The sequence below is a fragment of the Bombyx mandarina genome, chromosome 09 (genome assembly GCF_030267445.1).
Source record: "Bombyx mandarina strain Sakado chromosome 09, ASM3026744v2".
Classification (NCBI taxonomy): domain Eukaryota; kingdom Metazoa; phylum Arthropoda; class Insecta; order Lepidoptera; family Bombycidae; genus Bombyx; species Bombyx mandarina.
In genome coordinates this window covers 8,167,545-8,187,560 of record NC_143216.1, presented here as the reverse complement: position 1 = coordinate 8,187,560, position 20,016 = coordinate 8,167,545, and the positions used below count along the sequence as shown (strand labels likewise).

The following is a 20,016-nucleotide window of genomic DNA, read 5'->3' as shown; positions in this document are numbered from 1 at the left end:
GATTCTAGGAATTTTAGAAATTTTAGTGAATAGAACAAGTAGAATAGAATTAGAGTGAATAGAACCACTGCACAGTTCCCGGGCGGCAATGCCTTGCAATTAGGCGCAGGTACAAATTCCGAGAAACACTTGGGCCACAGATGTGCCACGAACAATGATCTATTATCACCGGTAGTCACTTCCGACAAAACAATGAGCACGTCCACGCGCGTCGGTTGCTCAAATCGGAATGACCCCCGACCGAGAGCCAGCGCTAAAACTATAAAAACGATCCCTCGCTGCGCCTTGGCCTCTTTTTTGTGCGTGGCGTTCGTGTGTGCGGTTCTTGTTGAAAAATGTTTGGGACTTGTGTAATTTTAACAGTTTTCGTTAATAGTAAATTGAAATTATTTTGTTAAAAGTATTGTTGTTAATTCAGTGAAATATAATTAGGCCAGTTCTGTGTTATTTATTTCTTTTTGTTAACTACCTCATTTCTGGTCGATAATAGTATAATATAATAATTTCTATGATTTTTTTAAGGGTAAAACTGTTTTTTACTAAATTTAACTTATTTGAAACACCTGCTTCGAGTGCGAATGAATCTACTACCGGATCGGAATCGCGACCCGCTAAGAAAATCCGGCGAGAAACTAAACGGGCTGATGTTTAGGCTAGGTTGTACGTCGAACTCTTTGCCGAGTTCGACGAGCACGGCTACCGCGGTCCCTAAGCCTGCTCCTAGTGTTAGAGCTGAACGCGTCTAGTTCTGAGGTTAATGGACCTGGTGGATCCGTAAGGACGTATCTAGGGCGTCGACTGTGACTAGCTCCTGCGTGGGCAGGAATTGGGTAGTATTCAACGGCGATTATAATTACGCATAGCCTTAGCGAAGTACCGTTTCGACGCCAACTTCAGGTGTTTCCGGATCAAGCACACCATAGTACACCGAAGTAATGTTAATCTGATAATACATACATACTAGTTCTATATAGTACTTTTTACTGTAGTTTTTAATACACTTTTGGTTTGTTTGTTTTAACTTTTTTATACTTAGACAATTAAACAAATTGCTACGTTATTATAAAAAATGTTTTGTTTCGACACTTATTCTCAGGACCGTCTTTCTTTTTGGAATTACGGACATTCAATAGACTAAAGAAAAACTTGAAGTACAGTACCTTAAACATAAACAAACAAAAAACAATCGATCATTAAGGTATAAAATAAATTCTTCTCAATCCTTCAACTTCGTATTCAATGAATCCTCAATTTTAAGGTAAAAGCTGGAATGCGACGCTCCATAACGCCGCATCAGGCCTTGTGCGTGACACGCCTTCTGTATTTTTTTTTTTAATTTATGTAAAATATAATGAATAATCAAATAATTTTTATTTTATCAACCATTATTAACGTACGGATGTACGGGACCGAATATAATCTAGAAAAAAATTTCATTCTACACGTTTCCAACGTCTTCTAAGCTATCAATTTTTATAGTTGTTCTTATTGTTTTGACATAATTATAATATGTACGTATGTATGTAAGTCTAACATACACTATATACTATAGTCTACAGTCAGTGCAAGAGCCATTTCAACACTTTTAAAAGCTTTCTCTGAGCTTGGTATGTACATACTTATGTATGTTGTTAGTACGTAACGGAATCTTTGAACGTCATTTTCACAGACTTCAGGACGTCACATCAACTTGGAAATTTGCTCACACAACAAGGACCGACACCTACAAAATAATTTTGTAACTTTACTGTAATTAAAAAATAATAATTGCAAGTTCGGTTTGACATTTAAGTGTATTTATTCGTGGTTATTTTATCACGTTATTTAATGTGTTTAAACTATGTATAGTTCTAGTCTATCGACATAAGAAACCTCATTCGTGTCCATTGATACAGAGCATTGTTTTTGAAATTATAAATTACCAAAGAATGAAGCCGCGCGCAAGAACTAGTAACAAATATAATCAACAACCATTTTTCTACCCTAAATTATGATTAATACCGATAACCGAATCTACTTCCATTCATCAAGTCTACTTGTCACTCTACTAGTAATAAAACCGACAAAGCATTCCGTAACTAATCATACCACTCATTAGTATGATGAATATGTTCATATTAGTACACAGAAGATATACTTTAATTTGGTTACTCAAACTTGCTTAAAATTCTGCTTGGTTTACTTATGTTTATGTTTAAGAAAAGTATGTTGTTACGAAGGTCACAAAGATCTCAAACACTGACTCTATATGGTGTGCATGGAAATTAAAATAAATTCAATAAAAGTACTACCTAGGGACTGTGAAATATTGAAATTGACATTAAATTTTACTTTGACTTAACTTTTTTTCCTACCTAAGCTGATAGCCTTGAGAGGCTACTTCAGCGTAACCTTAACTAGTAGGTGAGCTCACGGGGCTCAAACCTGACGACTTTGCTAGCATGAACCCTAGCAAGAGCCGTGCTTCGCAAAATTTACCACCGGATCGAAAACGAGACCCACTGAGAAGATCCGGCGAGAAACTCAGTGGGCTGTGTCTGTGGTTTAATTTACCCGTCGAGCCCTACGTTGCAAGCGACGGGTTCGACGAGAACGATGACCGGATTGACGTAACATTGAAGTCCAATTGCATTACTAGCATTGTACGCGAAAATGTATCCCGTGCAGGCTCAGAAGCCCATTGTCCTCAAAGTGGATAGTAAAGGATAGTATTATACCATTTAGATTATTTATAGCTATTTATATTACTTATTGTAGTATTTACGATGTGATTTCATAGGGATAGATTCGATCATAGATTTCATTTCAGCAGTATATTCAGCACCGTTATTATTAGTTTTAAGATACTCCTGTAAAAAACTCTCCACGAGACAGGCAGTGCCTAGTGTGCAGAGTTATTAGCAAACTGTTATGTGTAAATGTTTTCAAGGTTAATAAATAAATTATTATTATATTATTATTATTATTTAATTCAAAGTTACTACTCTAAAAACGAATTTTAATCATGTAAATTATACAAATCCACAATCTAGCTTCTATTATAAGTAGATTCAGTAGCTTCCACTCATGTAGTGTATTTTTTTGCAGACAGCAAACGCGAAATGTTGGAGGACGCAAACAGCGGTGCCGGCTTAATACGTAGCACACATGCTGTCGGCATCTGAAGTAGGCAGAAAGGTATTCTTCAAATTATTATTTTGATATTAAGCAACATGGTGTACTTAAATCAATAATAAATATTCAATTTATTCTGTTGTAAATTAAAGTACTTACTGTACTAATGCTTGCAGATTGAACGCTTGCAAATGGTCGCTTATTGAACCTATGATTGGTACACAATGTTGTACTTTTCGATTCGACTAGGATAATTTTACGTAACTTCAAACATAAAAATACTATACATGTATTATCTATATTAAGTATATTAAGAACCATAGGTGGACGTGGACTCTCAGGTTCTTTCACTAATTCTATTGAAGTCTCGGTAATCAACCACCATTTTACTAGGATTAATTTCATTCATTTTAAATTTCATTCATTTAAAATTCACTTTTCAAATACAGCATAGCATTTAATATTTTCTATAAAATGTTAAGTTTGATGTTATCACGAGAAGTCATTAGCCCTATTAAAAAAAATAAGAAGGACATTATAATAAAACAAAGTCACAATACATTTAATAGTACATTGTGCGCCAAGGGAAAAAAGTAGGACATTTCCTCCCGCGTGTAAAATTGCGGCAAGTTTCCAAGTTATCAAGTTTCAAGTCAATCGGATGCATGATTCAGTAGTTATAACGGAACATCCGTAAAAACCACTGTAGATTTTTACATTAGTATAGATTCACGCCACTACCGCATTCAAGCTCAGTCTTGACTCACCGCAGGCTTCGTGCTGCTCAAACTGGCAAGCTAATCTCAGCACACACAGCACTAACTAAATGGCAGGACCTTCATTCTCGGAGGGCAGTGATGTGGCGTTAGCCATCATAGAACTAAAGTAATTTGACAGACGCCTGAATCTCGCTGGCGACATTTTCATGATAAGCTTATTTTTTAAACAAGCTCCGAACATTTGGATCGAGAAATATTACCTGCTTTGTGTAAAACCTTCTTTTTGTCACTACCCTCAACTCATACAAAGAAAGATAAATAAGAAAACATAACCATTATCATAAATTATAATAGCTTCTTGCAAACATCACAGCCAGGTTCACATTATAACCGCCAGCTATGACGTTATAAAGGGGATGGCCCATTTTCGGCCCAAAGCGGACAATAGATTATAGAAAAAATACTTTGTGCATTAATTTTGTCATAAATAAATATGCATTTACTTTCTTGCAAATAAGCGCCACTATAGTTTACAATAAGTAGTTTAAAAAAAGTAACTCTATTGAAAAAACAAGGATTTTTATTTTTGCGGGAAAAATATTGCCAGCTTCAAATCCTTTTACGTATGAAGTAAATATTTTGAGTATATAAATAAAACATATAAATAAATCATTTTAAGTATTATCATTAATCAAACGATTTTAATGGATTTTATGCACATAAAATAACATCGAAGACATACCCATTGGACTTTAACTTGTAACTATACTTGAGACCTTAGAACTTATATCTCAAGGTGGGTGGCGCATTTACGTTGTAGATGTATGTGGGCTCGAGTAACCACTTAGCAACACCAGGGTGGCTGTGAGCTCGCCCACCCATCTAAGCAATAAAAAAAACTTTACTAGTATTGTTATTTAAATATGTACAACTAAAACAAAAACATAAAAAATAATGTGTACTCGTAAAAAAAAGATTAAGATATAAATCAATTATCGGTTATTTAAAAAAATAATCGATATATGAATTTCATGTAATTATTTTTCTTTATACTGACAACACTGAATTTAATCTCACTGACTGACACTTCGCTTGCTGCTTGTGGTGTTGTGCTTGCGTACAAAATGGATGTGTTCTGATTTTTCTTCGATTTATTTTACTTTTATCAATAACGTTTCATACTACGACTAAAAAACATTGTGTGAATTGTGGTTTTACCCTGACCGAGATTTAAAACCGTGTATATGCTCTCCTTTGCTATTTTTAGATGATACTAATTGTGTATGAAGATGAAGAAAATATAGATATTTAAAGAATTAAGTGTGTTTTTATACCCTATTGGATAAAAATACATTAGGAACATCTTAAACATTAAGAAAAGAAAAGTTCTTGAAGTATCTCACAATCCGACACTTATTTATATAGAAAATTAACCTCAAAACGAGTTTTTATTTTTATTATATTTTTTATAATAGTGGCGTCAATTTCAATATATTTTTTAGATATCCAATACATTTAAGAATTTGAATCAGTACATTTTTATAGTAATAATTGATGTCCATCTTGGGCCTAGCACACTATGGAGAGTGGGCAATCCCCTTTGGAAGTGGGTTACGTTATTATTTTTTTCTAGTGTAAAAATATCAGTGTAGCCTTGCAACACGCAAATTTAGGTCAAAACATCACTATCACATTAAATTGCAGACTTGGCTCAGGGAACGGGAAATGAGATATCTGTAAATTGTTAAATCCCCAGATGGAGTACCTATGTATTAAGTTTTTAATCGTTGCTGTTTGAAAATTTATCTCACGTTTTGTATGTAAATAAAATTAGTTATTCTTTAGTAAACTAGTCACTTCAAATCAGCTGGTCAGATTAATATATATTTTTAAATGTTCAGATATGTATGTAAAGTTTCAGAGATAGACAAAATAGAAAATTGGCGGAAAATTTAGAAAATTTCCAAAACGATCTAAGTCGTCTCTGAAATTTATTTATTTGTATAAATTAACACAATAAATAAACTAGATAAAAAAAATTGAATTTATTCGGTTAATAATGTGTTCATTTGACATATTATAGTTGTGCGTTGGACGATGATTTTTTCGTTTCTGTAAAAATGTTATTTGTACAATGGTTACAGACTGTACTTTTTATAAAATCACACTTAGTCCCGTCTTTTCACTATTTGCTTTGGTTTATATATAATTTAAAAGTAATTGTTCGAATTCCCTTCTATTGAAAGCAACAGCAGCGCAATTACAACATTCAAGGCTACCACTCAGTCGAATAATGCAGCCAAGCCAAATCTTATTTTTTTTTAATTTTACCTTACTATACTTAAATCGATTTTTGTCGATTTCTCTTAACGATCCTGGGAGCTTTTAGCTGGGTGCCTGCCATTGGCAGCGTCTATGCACAAAACAGTGTTTTCTTGAATTATCTGTAGGCCGTAAACTATCCATCCTTCTTGTATAAAAAAACACATCCACAACAATAAGTTGTTGAAAAATTAACAAACAGTAAAAGGTTTAAAGTATCAAGCATTTCTTTTCAGATGTCCTAATATGGGTTGGTCATGCGTCGTGGCACGCGCCGTGGCCTTTATCCTCATGCTCGGCAAAATATCAGCTTTTACGTCCGACATGTAAGTACATAGATAGTATCTTACATACAAATCTTAAATGCATACTTTGGTGTGTAAGTGAGTATGCTACAATTACATCAATCCGTCTTTTTTTGGCTATGCGAAGACTTCATATATGCCACGATCCCATATTTATATAATATGTCACAGCTTGGGGTGTGGCCACTGAAGAGCGACGATGTGGAAGTAACACACTCTGCGACAATCCGCGCCCGACGGACCGTGAAGTTTCTCGGTCCGTTTATAAACCTTACCATACACCGTTTTCCACATGTAAAACACTATCTTTTTATTAAAGAACTAGCTGACCCGTCAGACTTCGTAGTGACTCAATCTATAAATAAAAGACCTAAGAGCTTTTGTATAAAATAAACTTAAACAAACAAAAGGAATCTGTCCGACAGGGGACACATCAAAGGAAAAACAAAATTGTTATTTTTGTTTAATCCCGAGCATTTTCATATTTATCTACCTTTTAAACTTCTCTGGACTTCCACAAATAATTCAAGACCAAAATTAGCCATATCGGTCCAGCTGTTCTTGAGTTTTAGTGAGACTTACGAACAGCAATTAATTTTTTTATATATAGATAGGCTGAAACCTTATTTGAAGATTTAGATTAACCTGCCATTACTCTAGTAATTACTTAGGTCAACTAAGTTTGCTGAGACCTCTTCACAATCTACTCTCTAACACTCACTGCATACTAAACTACTCACTGTATGAGGTCCAACAATGCTTTGTATCTTTGTTTGATTTATTGGAATTATTTGTATGATAAAGAAATATTTAAATAGAACAGAAATTTTATTTTCGGCAATAGTTTAATACAATCTATCTATGTATATCTATCTATATCAATGGGTAAAAAATACACATATGTTGCCCCCAATACATAAAGGGAAACGCTTGTTGAGTGGAAGAACTAATCTAAAATCAATACGAACCGCTGTACTTCCTTTCCTCAATTTTTTGCAGCAAAAAACCACGTTGATGAATGGTTCTAAGCGTTTCTCATTTAGACCAAAATAGAACTTCATATTTCAAACATGCGCACTTTAATAACCAAAACCTGAATGATGCTAATTTATAGTCAAAGAATCTTGATCGTAAATAATATGCACGCTACTAATCCGAAAATACGGGATTGCATTTCTGAGCTCCTCGGATTTCTACCACTAGTTCTATGTCATCAATTTGACTACCTTTGAAACAAGTTTTTCACGAGCGTAGCGAGCGAAAAGCTCGACGAGCAATTGATGCTTTCCGCCTTAATTCTTTTTTTTTTATTACTTAGATGGTAGAACGAGCTCACAGCCCACCTGATATTAAGTGGTTACTGGAGCCCATAGACATCTACAACGTAAATGCGCCACCTACCTTGAGATAAGTTGTAATGTATCAGTATAGTTACAACGGCTGCCCCACCCTTTAAACCGAAACGCATTACTGCTTCACGGCTGAAATGGGCAGGGAGGTGGTACCTACCCGTGTGGACTCCCAAGAGGACCTACCCCCAGTAATTACGCAAATTATAATTTTGCGAGTTTGATTTTTATTACACGATGTTATTCCTTAACCGTGGAAGTCAATCGTGAACATTTGTTAAGTACGTATTTCATTAGAAAAATTGGTACCCGCCTGCGGGATTCGAACAACGGTGCCTCGCTAGATACGAATGCACCGGACGTCTTATCCTTTAGGCCACGACGACTTCAAGGCGACAACTACTTCTAATAATTTGTTAAGTTTATACATTTTTGATGTCTCGTGGCCTAAAGGATAAGACGCCCGGTGCATTCGTATCAAGCAGCGACTCTGCGGTTGTTCGAATCCCGCGCCCTACCTACTTCTATCGTGAAGCATTAATGCGTTTCGGTCTGAAGGGTGGAGCAGCCGTTATAGTATAATATTTTTAGAACTCATCTCTGTAGGTGATGACATTTGCGTTGTTAATATTTATGGGCTCCGGTAACCACCTAAGATCACGTGGGCCGCGAGCTCATCCACCCATCTAAGCAAAAAAAATCTGTCAACATAGGTTAGTATAGTAAAGAATACAAATACAAACAGGAAACAAATAATTAAAGCATTACCTTATCGAGCAATCTGAGTAAGTAATGTTTGCACGAAATTGACTTATTGACATATCACGCAGTGCTAGGAACTTGAAAAAAATTTCTTTACCATTTACACAGTTTTCATTTTGTATTTAAAATTTATACAGGTTTTTCACATTGAGTTTTCGATCTTTAATGTTTAGATTTGAAGAAAGAGTATTTAATAAATAAAGTAATCCTTATTGCAGCTTTGCCGCGGGAAAGTCGGACAAAGAGATTTTGGACAATCTTCTTAAAAATACCCGCTACGACAAAAGACTGCTCCCACCAGTTGATGGTAAATACCAATAATATTATACTTACTGTTATATATTGTTTTGTAAATACCACCATTGAATTTATTGGACATAATTTTCGAATGTAGGGCCGGTATATCTTCGTGTAATATTGCAGATCCAGAATTCTGTTGTGGTCTAACTTCACCCAACGACTCTTTGGCACAAAATAGGGTCGGGTTTTCGTCGCTCCGGCCCCGTTCGCACAATCGCGGTGCGTTTTGTTTAATGTTTTTGAAAAGAGAAATTATTTTTAGTCTTTATGTGTATTTTAGTGATTCTGTGTTTATTTGCAATATTGCACGCCTTTTAAATTGTCACACACAAAGCAAACTTCCAATCCAGCTGTAATTAAGCAAAGTTGTGCATTTACTTTTAATTATCTTCTTTTAAATGTCACTGTCTTTGCGTTATTGCACTTTTATGAAAATATTTTAGTGCACAACACCAGTACACGTGAATCCTTTTACTTTTAATATTCCTATTCGAATATCCAAAAAGGTTAATCAAAAAGTATATGCCATTTGATTATGTAGGTTTATTACACACTGTGCTTATACCCACAATTTTTAGAACAAAAATATATTTTCAATGAACTTCATTCAGTCCCGTTACTTTTGAAGTTTTGATTTTAACTAAAGTTAATATACATTCGGTCTACTCCTTGCCACATAATGTCTTTTACATAATTTTTTCATTGTAGGTAAAATAAAATCAAGTACTGTATACCATGTCTTATAGGTTTATTATCCTCGATCTTCTCTCGCAGGTCTGCTGAAAGTTTTTTTAACCTTTGTTTTTTTTTTACATCTGTCTTATTCACATACTTATATACATATCTCTTTTGTACTTAAATTTAAAATAAATAAATAAAATTTGACAATTAATTGACATATCGCTGTTTATCCTAATACATGAGTTTTGTTCTCTTCATTTAATTCATAACAGCTTTACCCCGGATGTCCGATATTTTTATAGTTTATTTAAAATCGCCTCGCTCATAGTAGATGATAATTAGTTAACAAATTGTACTACCTACCTGGTTCACCTCTCACTTATAATAACCGGCAAACTTCTTGAGCATTTGTTGACGTAGTGGGGGTAAGTTTGCGCATGGTACACTCACGTGCAAAAACATTACTTACTCTGCGTCATAATGCTATTAAATTATTAAAATCAACATATGTATTTATTTATATATTTATTAGAACATCAACAAAACATATAGGTTAATAATTGTAATAATTTAATCTTGGGGTAAAATAGATATTCTTTCTATTAAGTCAAAACTAGAGCTGTTGCCAGGTCTTGGTTCAGTTGAAGCGAAGCTGGTATTTGTAATTTTTTTTTTCGTTATCATAATCTTGACCATCATCATCATCACTGTTTTCATCACCCGAGTCGCTATCATCGTGATGAGTCGACATAGGGCTCATCGGCGTAGTTTACAACTCGGTGGATTCGGTCTTCTTTTTTGTCTTTAATTAATTATTTTTTGAAGATATTCGATTCGTAGTAATCGAATGTTACTCTTTTCTTTTACCAGCTTCCGATTATTTTCTGTTCTTTTTTTCCATCTGAAGCCTAGCTCTTTCATAATTCGTCGTAAGCTTCATTCCGAGCCATTAAAATTTATATCTTCTTTAAATTTTTCGAAGCCTTTCTACGGTACGGAGTTTCGCTGCTTGTTATGTAGTTATTATGATTACATCTTTTTATTACAGATTGAACGAAACTATCCATTCCGGTAACTTTCTTCTTCCCTGATCTTTTCTTACCCGGAGTCCGAAACATGGCGAGCAAGCCAGAGCCTTTAGCTTCGTTAATAATGCACCTAACAGTACTCACTGATGTTTTTGTTGCTTCCGAAGTCTGTTTTAATTTTTCCATATCATTCTTCCCCTGTTGTATACGTCGTACACAAATTTTCTACCCTTTCTTTTAAGTACTACACCAGTTTGTCACGGCATAGTGTATGTTTTATAAAAAATCAACAAACACTCAACAAATAGCAATGGCAACAAAGTTCACAAGCAATTATAACAAATAACTTAACGATTAATAACGATAGACTTTCCACTGTACGCAAGCGTACTTTTGGGAGCAAGCGGAATGAGGGCGCGGTGCGGGACGCAAGGTTCGACTGATCTACCAATAACGCGCTCGATACGATTTCCCCTGCCGTCGCGCCTCACCCTCACCACCAAAGTGATCTAAAATTCGGTTCTGCGCAGTCAAGGTCATTTGCTCAAGAAGTTTGCCGATTACTATACATATATAAGCCTAGAACATAATCATAAACTGCAAAGTTGCAACGATATTTAGATTTGTATTTTCTCATAATATTTTTATAAAATAACCGCTTTGCAAAGCACAAAAAAAAAAGTATACAACGTATATTTACCGTCAGGAAAAATCATAATACTTAGTACTAAAGTTTTATGACACGATAACGAATTTTAGTTTCTCGTTCAATTGAAAATTAATACACGTACATTTATTTCGATGTAATGGTAACGTAATTCATTAGTATAATCTGTTATTCAACTTAACATAATTGGATTTATTCAAGAATTCCTAAATCTGAACTTGAGCTTCTAATATACATATTTTTTCTCTTTTCACAAGCATTGGAATTTGTCAACAAGAATACATATTCAAAATATTTAATTCAAAATCCGTTTATTTATTCTCTCTATACTCCAGGACAACTACTTTGTGATTTTCCATTAATATATTTTATGTACCTATGTAATGAAAAATTAAAGTATTATAATTTTTAGAAAATAGCACTCCTTCAGCATGGAAACTACTTTTAGTTTACGGTTTTGTGTGTACATACCCTTAGTGTTATACGAATTTAATTGTTTAATTTCTTCATCGGACGGTTTTATGTTTCAGGTGTTCTCACAGTAAATGTTAGCGTGCTTCTCCTTAGCTTAGCATCTCCAGATGAATCTAGTCTTGTAAGTGTGAAATAAAAACGTTCTTTCCCCCTTATTGTTTGAGCGAAGTATTTTTAAACATATTTTTCTTTTCAGAAATACGAAGTGGAGTTTTTACTTCAACAACAATGGTACGACCCTCGGTTAAGATACTCCAATCAATCGCATTACGATTATTTAAATGCCATACATCATCATGAAGATATTTGGCTGCCTGATACATATTTCATCATGCATGGAGATTTTAAGGTCAGTTATCTTCAGTAGTTGAACAAACAATGACCGTGACATTATGTTTAAGACATGTTATGTTCTACTAAGTTTACACGAAATTATTTTCGCCATGCTTTCTGTTGAAGGAGTATTCTGAACACTCACGGGTATTTATTTACTAATGCAATAAATAAAGCTTCATCAATATCATTGGACGTGCCGTCCAACGATTCACATTTGCAGCTGACAATTTCATTTTTGCTGTATTCATTTTAGTAATTATATTCGTGTAAGAGTGTGATTTAAGTAAAGATTTAAGTATTTTGTATTTCAGCCTTTGACTAGTAGAAAACTATTATACGTATACAGTTATAATTAGTTGTATTAGTTAGGTTTATACTTAGAAGCTTTTCGTTAATTCTGTTTCATCATGATAACAGATATTATTTAATTTTTAATGTTTGCATTACAGGATCCCATAATACCGATGCATTTTGCGTTACGTATTTATCGCAATGGAACAATTAATTATTTGATGAGGCGACATCTCATACTGTCCTGTCAGGGACGACTCAATATATTTCCATTCGATGACCCATTGTGTTCATTTGCCTTAGAAAGTAGTAAGTATAAACATAACTTTAGTTTATAATACTGAATTTCTATATAACTGTATGGTAATAGTTTTAGAATTCACTTCAAATCGTGTTTATTACACAACATATTATGAATCTATTCGATTTTTTTTTATTGCTAGATGGGTAGACGAGCTCACAGCCCAGCTGATGTTAAGTGGTTACTGGAGCCCTTAGACATCTACGACGTAAATGCGCCACCCACCTTGAGATATAAGTTCTAAGGTCTCAAGTATAGTTACAACGGCTGCCCCACCCTTCAAACCGAAACGCATTACTGCTTCACGGCAGAAATAGGCAGGGCGGTGGTACCTACCCGCGCGGACTCACTAGAGGTCCTACCACCAGTAGAAAATTATATATACCACCATAATTGAAGGCAACATTGAGATTAGGATTGTTATTTTACGCACAGATAAATGTTTCAGTCTCGTATGAACAATCCGCTATAACATACGTCTGGAAGAATGATGAAGATACACTTAGAAAATCACCATCACTGACGACATTGAACGCCTACCTCATTCAGAACCAGACTATACCCTGTCCAATAAAAGCTAGTTGGAGAGGTAATGTATACAACTATAGTTACTATCACAACTTTCGACAAACATTGCTTATTACGGATATTATCGTATGATTTTTTTTAAATCCGATTTGGTTTAATTAACTTGTAGATAATATGTTGTTCTATTATTTTCAAGCACATCCTTATGCTTTGCACAAGAGAAGACCAAATGATATTTAAGAAATTGAAATTCTGACTAACTCTTTTCAGCTTGGTCTTGATTTAATATGTGAAGGTTATTTTTTAACTTTATTTTACACGTAACTAGTGGTGTAGTAGTAAGTAGCTTTTAGTAAACGTTAACGTTGTTATGTGTGGAATACTATTGCTAAAATGTACGCATGTTCATTAGTTTATTGATCATAGCCTCAACTGCCCTTTTTACTTCAAGAACACAAAACCAACTAGGTAGATGTTTGTTAACGTATTCAAACATTAAATGTAAATGTAAGAATTTATTAACGTCTTTGCAAGCAGCTGAGGGTAATTCACTTTACGAAGAAGACGAAGAGCTGACATGTAATCTTTGCCAGAGACGCTTTGAGGAGCAAGGTATTTCTGTCGCACCGGACGCACTGTCTTCCGGTCGTCGTATTTCCAATAAAAAACGGCTTATGTGTGAGTAAATGCGTCCATGTGTTATGAGCGTAAAAATGTTCTAAGCAAAAGTCAGCCGTACTTCGAAGGTGCATTTCCTGGGACTCATTTTCACACTTTCATATTTTTCCCTGATAAAAAATATATCATTTTTTATTTCCATGCATGTCGAGTTGTATGTGGCACGTGTTTAGTAAGCTCTCCTGTGTTCTAGTGAATGATGCTACAGTTTATGTTCCTAGACACTATAACACAACACGCATTACTCATACATAGACATAGTACAGTAGCTTGTTTAAAATCATAATATATTTGTGTATATCTTAATTATATAATTTCACTCTCAAGGCCTCTGAATAGAGTTACTTGGAATTTAAAATTAATATCCAAGCTCCCTTATACCCTCTTCCTGGGTTAAATATATTTTTTTAACAGAATTGGACCTTTTTTAATTTATTTTATTATTTTGTTTTACACCTCTGCGGTGTATTGATTTGACCTAACAATATTAACTTCGCAGGTAACTACAGCTGTCTAAAGGTTGACTTAATCTTTACTAGAGACCGAGCGTTCTACTTTACTACAGTATTTATTCCTGGAATAATTCTGGTGACATCTTCGTTCATCACATTTTGGCTGGAATGGAACGCGGTGCCAGCCCGTTCCATGATAGGTAAAATAAAATGGCTGGCAATCGACAGTTCTCGATCTTATACTTGCATCAAATATTTATCTTTACTTTTTAGTAGACATGGCTGGGGCTGTATTACAACACGCTACCTCTGCAAATGTCGCTTTTTATGATTGGCAAAGTCAACTTCAATGTTCCAAAATCTCATTCTAAGACCTTCCATATCCTGAAAGTGTAGATCTACATTTTATTTCTAGAGAAACGCTTTTTTAATTTTAGGTAATTACAGTTGCCTCAGAGTGGATCTAATCTTCACAAGAGATAGATCATTTTACTTCACCACAGTATTCATACCGGGGATCATTTTGGTGACTTCATCCTTTATTACTTTTTGGCTGGAATGGAATGCTGTGCCTGCTAGAGTAATGATAGGTTGGTTATTATTTGCCAATTTTTTTTTAATCATCCATAACGGGGTGGTGCATTACATAAAATCACACACTCAATCAATTTTTGTTCTAAGCCTTTTTAATTATTCAATCAGCATTTTAATAATAACTCACAATACGCAGATTGTCACTTTGTGAGCTTTTCTTCTAATCTTAACATTACATTTGTGCATTTCAAAATGCATTATAATTCAGGGCTTGTGTATGTACGTAATATTGTGGCCGTGCTGGGTAATTATATGATTTTGTACTGATGGTGAGGTATGCTGCATACCCGCTATTCTACTACCATTCTGATTGTTTCTGACATAAAGCAATCATGCTCTCCGGGCTCGGTGTCCTACCCTAACCGTTGTATTGAAACAATTGATACTCATTAGACTTAAGGGTCGACAGTGGCGTCGATCAGCTCCGTAGCCGTCCGCTCCGTCATAGCCATTTAATATTGTGTGAGCGGTGTGCTCAACTGTTCACATTCCAATCGGGACGTGGCAACGCAAAACCGCCGTCGCCCGAAATATGTCTTGTCGAATCCTTCTGATTTACTCTCGGTGCTTTTAGGCCTTTCAAGCACCGATCACCGTCCTCGTCGAACTCGTCAATTACGTAGTTCGACGAGCGAACTAACCCATAGACACAGCCCACTGAGTTTCTCGCCGGATCTTCTCAGTGGGTCGCGATTCCGATCCGGTGGGAAGCACTGCTCTTGCTAGGGCTAGTGTTAGCAAATTCTCTCAGATTGAGTCCGTGAGCTCACTTACCCGTCCGGGCGTAGCTGAAATAGCCTCTTAGGCTACCAGCGAATAGGTAGGCAAAAATGTTCACTTATCCAATTTAAAAAATTCGGGATGTCTATTCACCACACAACGCTACGTCATCACTGTTGATTTCTTCAAAACACGCTTTACACGTAAAATATAACTGTACATTTATTGTTACCATGTCACACGACAAACATGTCTAATATTACCAACCATGTTCAGTTCATACAAACGAATATTTTCGGTCTACGAGGTGGTGACAACAGAGAGCTACACGCCCTTATTGCTAAAATGTTTTAAGAAATTAAACAACTGATAAGCGAATTATACGTTGATCAAAACCGCTATAATATTGTAAATTTGTATATTTAAAAAAATCACGTGCTCGATTAAATGAATATTGTAATCGGTAGGCAGCGGCTTGGCTCTGCCCCTGGCATTGCTGAAGTCCATGGGCGACGGTAACCACTCACCGTCAAGTGGGCCGTATGCTCGTCTGCCTACAAGGGCAATAAAAAAAAAACAACCTAAATACAAGTTTGCACCCACGCCATCGAATGCGCTTCAAGCATGAACGATCACAACTAAATTTATTTTACAATTGTCACCCAAGTCCAATTTAATATTATTGGGGAAACCAGCGTGTACAAACAAAGTTCGATTTCACAATTAGATAGAGTAATAATAATAACATAGTTTACATGTAATAGTTTGAATATATATTTTAACTTCGTTATTCGTTAACGTGCATCTCTGTATGTACAGGTGTAACAACAATGTTGAACTTTTTTACAACATCTAACGGGTTCCGATCAACTTTGCCAGTAGTATCGAACCTAACAGCCATGAATGTTTGGGACGGCGTATGCATGTGTTTCATTTACGCTTCGCTACTTGAGTTCGTGTGCGTGAACTACGTCGGGAGGAAGAGACCACTACACAATGTGGTATACAGACCAGGAGAGAATCCTGTGACACAGGTAATTAATAATATCTTGAAATATTTGTTATTGTTTATTTCCTATTATCACCTATACTGTCAACACTGTGTTATTGTTTCACAAAACATGTCCTAATAGCAACTAATAAAAAAATTAATACACAAGGTATCCAGTTCCCGCACCCAAAAAATATGTATATTACCCTAATACATAAAAAGTTTCTTTAATAAGAAATACTTGTTCTTATATATTTCGTGAAAAAGCAATCTAAACCGAAAATAGCGAGTGATTATTAATTATAAAATTCTACGGATATTCTCTTACTTTTTTGTATATTTATTAAAAACTTCTCTAATAACATTAATGCGGATCACACAATATTAGACAAGCCGTGGTTTGGACCACCCTGAACTAATAGATAAACTAACTAGAAAAATTAAATTAGATAAAACTCAGTTTAACAGTTAATATGTTATTTAGGCTACATTATGTGCATTAAAAAAAACATTTTTAAAATATAACTTATTGAGGACGATTTTTTAATGATTTTTTTGTCTATCTACTGTCTTCGTTTTCGGGTATAGTTTCCTTACACACAATAATACTCGATATGCGATGGTTACACAACGACAACTTAACACAAAATTAAAACTATCAACACGGTTGAAAAATATTAACCAAAAATATAGTGGATGGCTTTTTAATTTTCAGCCAATTAATAAACAACTAGTCTCTGCTTTCTTGATATATTTAATACTTTTAGTTCTAGAACTTTTCGTATTTCATAGAAGAAACTGAAAATTTTTCTCCCTATTACTGATGATATTTATAGTATTATTTAAGTAATATTTCAGCAATAATCTTAAATTTAATAATTTACCTGTATTAATTCAAATTACATTTTTATCTATAGATATTAGACATGAACTATGCCATAACGAAAAACTTCTAGGGAACGATATTTTGTTCACATGCTCACAGACGACTTTCTCATTGAAGGAACAAATTTGCGTTCCTAACACGATCCTACCTATTCCTGCCACGACAATTACGCGTTCTTTGAAGTCAAACGCCGACACTATAACGGATCATTCAATTGAAAATTGGCTCAATTCTCCATTCTGGGTGATATCCTATAATCACTAAGTACACTGCGGGATCATTATAATAATAAAAAGTCTAATAAAATAATTTGTGTAAATACACTCATTCACATTATGCTATCGGTGGTATAGGTATAAGTATTGTAAAAATATCTAATAATACGTAATTTAGTTGTGGCCATTTACCCCTTTTACTTTCATCGCACCTAAATGCAAGTTTCAGCAGGAAAACCTAACATTATTTTTATTCACGAAGGAATACAAATATTACTATGAGCAGAATGAGAACAAACATGCACATTATAGTTTAAAATAAAATTAAGCCAATGAACTTTAAGATTTTACTGTTTTGTTAGCAGAACTGAGAAAAGGTTCAATTCAATCATAATATTTGCTACAATTACTTTGAATAATATTCTATAATGTAGGTATTTTTCCAAATATATCCTCCGTGAATAAGTCTTTTATCTTCTACCTTTTACTCTTTGCAATGTTTTCTTGTAACAATAACAACGCAACATAGAGTATCTATTTAGTGCATCTCAGGTGTCTTATATATTATATTCTTCTCAGCATGTCCATTTTTATGAATTTATTCAGTGCATGAATTTAGCTACTGACTTCTTAACTTACGTCACCGGTAAGCCAGAATCTATAATATCACTATTTATACTAACATAACACATCATTTTAAAGACTATTTTGTGTGGCCGTGTCTCTATTTCTTCTACACAGTTTTATGGTTTTGTTTATATTACTTTCAAAAGTCATTTACCATTCATAGAAAACATTGCAAAGTTTAATCGCTGGAATCACTGTTACTTGTTAATATGGCCATAACAACCTAGTCTATTCTCACGATTGCACATCGTTTAGACCATCTGTCACGAGTGAACAAACTGTGTGTGTGATGTGTTCACAGCGACTGCCCGCAGTCCTGAGCAGAATTGGCATTATACTGGCCAGCCCCTTGGTAAGAAGATTCATTGGCACTGCTCCGAACATTAAGCAGTTGTATTTCGATTCTTAAGTTGTATCACATCTTACCGATTTTTAAAAGGCTAACTAACGGGCACTTGTATCTCTTATTTCTATTTTACATAATACCTGTAACCTTGAATTTTGTTCTATACAGAAAATTAAGCCCTATGTAAAATCAAAGCTTTTTATAAATCGTAAAACACTAGAGCTATAACTTCAGTAAAACTGTGTAAATGATTAATAAAAGAAAAAAAGTACGCATTTTTGTACACTAGTTTACTATGTAATGAATTAGTATATCACTATAATATAACATTAAGAATAGCTTTTAAACTTATGCAGAGTATGCGGTATGCAAAGTATCTCCTGCTATATTAACGCACGATATCACGATTTTAGATACAGTTCGAATAGATTCATTTCACCTTAATTTTGATAGTCTTGCCTTATCATTTTCACTTCGGTATTTAGTAAGTACGGTTTTTGGAACACAAGATCTGAGATAATACGGTGCGAACAATGAATTATTTGCATGTTACCATAAACTATTAATGTCACGATTTATGAATCATTGCCACAGAACAGAATGCAATAATAATGTTGACATTGAAAAATTCGTTTCACAACAGCTTCTAACGAAACTTAACGGCTTTTTATTTCTCACTAATTAGCAGATTCAACATCATGCTTCGGCTAAAAGACTTATTTTACATAGGAGGCGATGGCATTTCTTCAATGGGTCAAATCTGAGACCCCTCAACCTGCGTGTAGCGGCGAAGTAAGTGACGTCACAGCAACATCATGCAAACACTTTGCCCTACATTTCCATCCGTTTATGATATCATGAGAACTAACGCATTATTTTCTTTAACGCTGCTTCGGACCGTTACAGCCCGTAAGTATACCGTCATCTACTGTTGTTCATTTAATATTTATTTACCTTAAGCTTTAGTTACTAGTTTTCAACTAATTCTGCTGAGAAAACTCTCGACTTTTAATCCTATTTTAAGATTCACATTCGCTCCAATATATTTCGAGGGCTGTTATAGTAAATTGTAAGAACTGAAATGCTCAAACGTTTTAGGGTGATAAGAAGCGAGAATCAACAGGAGCAGCAGATTTAGTGTCGTGTACTGCGTGTACCGGCCCCCCCGGCTCCTGTACGCACACCGCCAATAACGGCGGTGTATCCGAGGTAATTCTCATCTACGATCAATAGTATAACTTATAATTAACAAAATTAAACACAACGACGGAATTCGGTCATCACAAACTTGCTTGCATAGTCACACATTACACGCAACGCTTGACCATCA

General features: G+C 34.7%; 1 protein-coding gene across 45 annotated transcripts in view; it reads left to right on the top strand.

Annotated features, from left to right (window-relative positions):
- Positions 1–20,016, top strand: part of pHCl-1 (pH-sensitive chloride channel 1) — a 74,267-nt gene that overhangs the window by 47,779 nt on the left and 6,472 nt on the right. For 2 of the 45 annotated variants that reach the window (XM_089729799.1, XM_089729796.1), the window contains exons 2-16: positions 3,088–3,177; positions 6,392–6,481; positions 8,790–8,878; positions 8,995–9,090; positions 11,778–11,842; positions 11,918–12,070; positions 12,181–12,201; positions 12,507–12,657; positions 13,098–13,238; positions 13,715–13,789; positions 14,745–14,897; positions 16,441–16,655; positions 18,642–18,692; positions 19,416–19,478; positions 19,785–19,895. In XM_089729799.1, coding sequence (XP_089585925.1) covers positions 6,402–6,481; positions 8,790–8,878; positions 8,995–9,090; positions 11,778–11,842; positions 11,918–12,070; positions 12,181–12,201; positions 12,507–12,657; positions 13,098–13,238; positions 13,715–13,789; positions 14,745–14,897; positions 16,441–16,655; positions 18,642–18,692; positions 19,416–19,478; positions 19,785–19,895 — 1,464 coding nt within the window. In that variant the 5' untranslated portion in view covers positions 3,088–3,177; positions 6,392–6,401. Of the gene's footprint in view, positions 1–3,087; positions 3,178–6,391; positions 6,482–8,789; positions 8,879–8,994; positions 9,091–11,777; positions 11,843–11,917; positions 12,071–12,180; positions 12,202–12,506; positions 12,658–13,097; positions 13,239–13,714; positions 13,790–14,354; positions 14,508–14,744; positions 14,898–16,440; positions 16,656–18,641; positions 18,693–19,415; positions 19,596–19,784; positions 19,896–20,016 lie in introns of all 45 variants that reach the window. The other 43 variants (XM_089729827.1, XM_089729809.1, XM_089729830.1 and 40 more) reach the window with 35 other exon arrangements.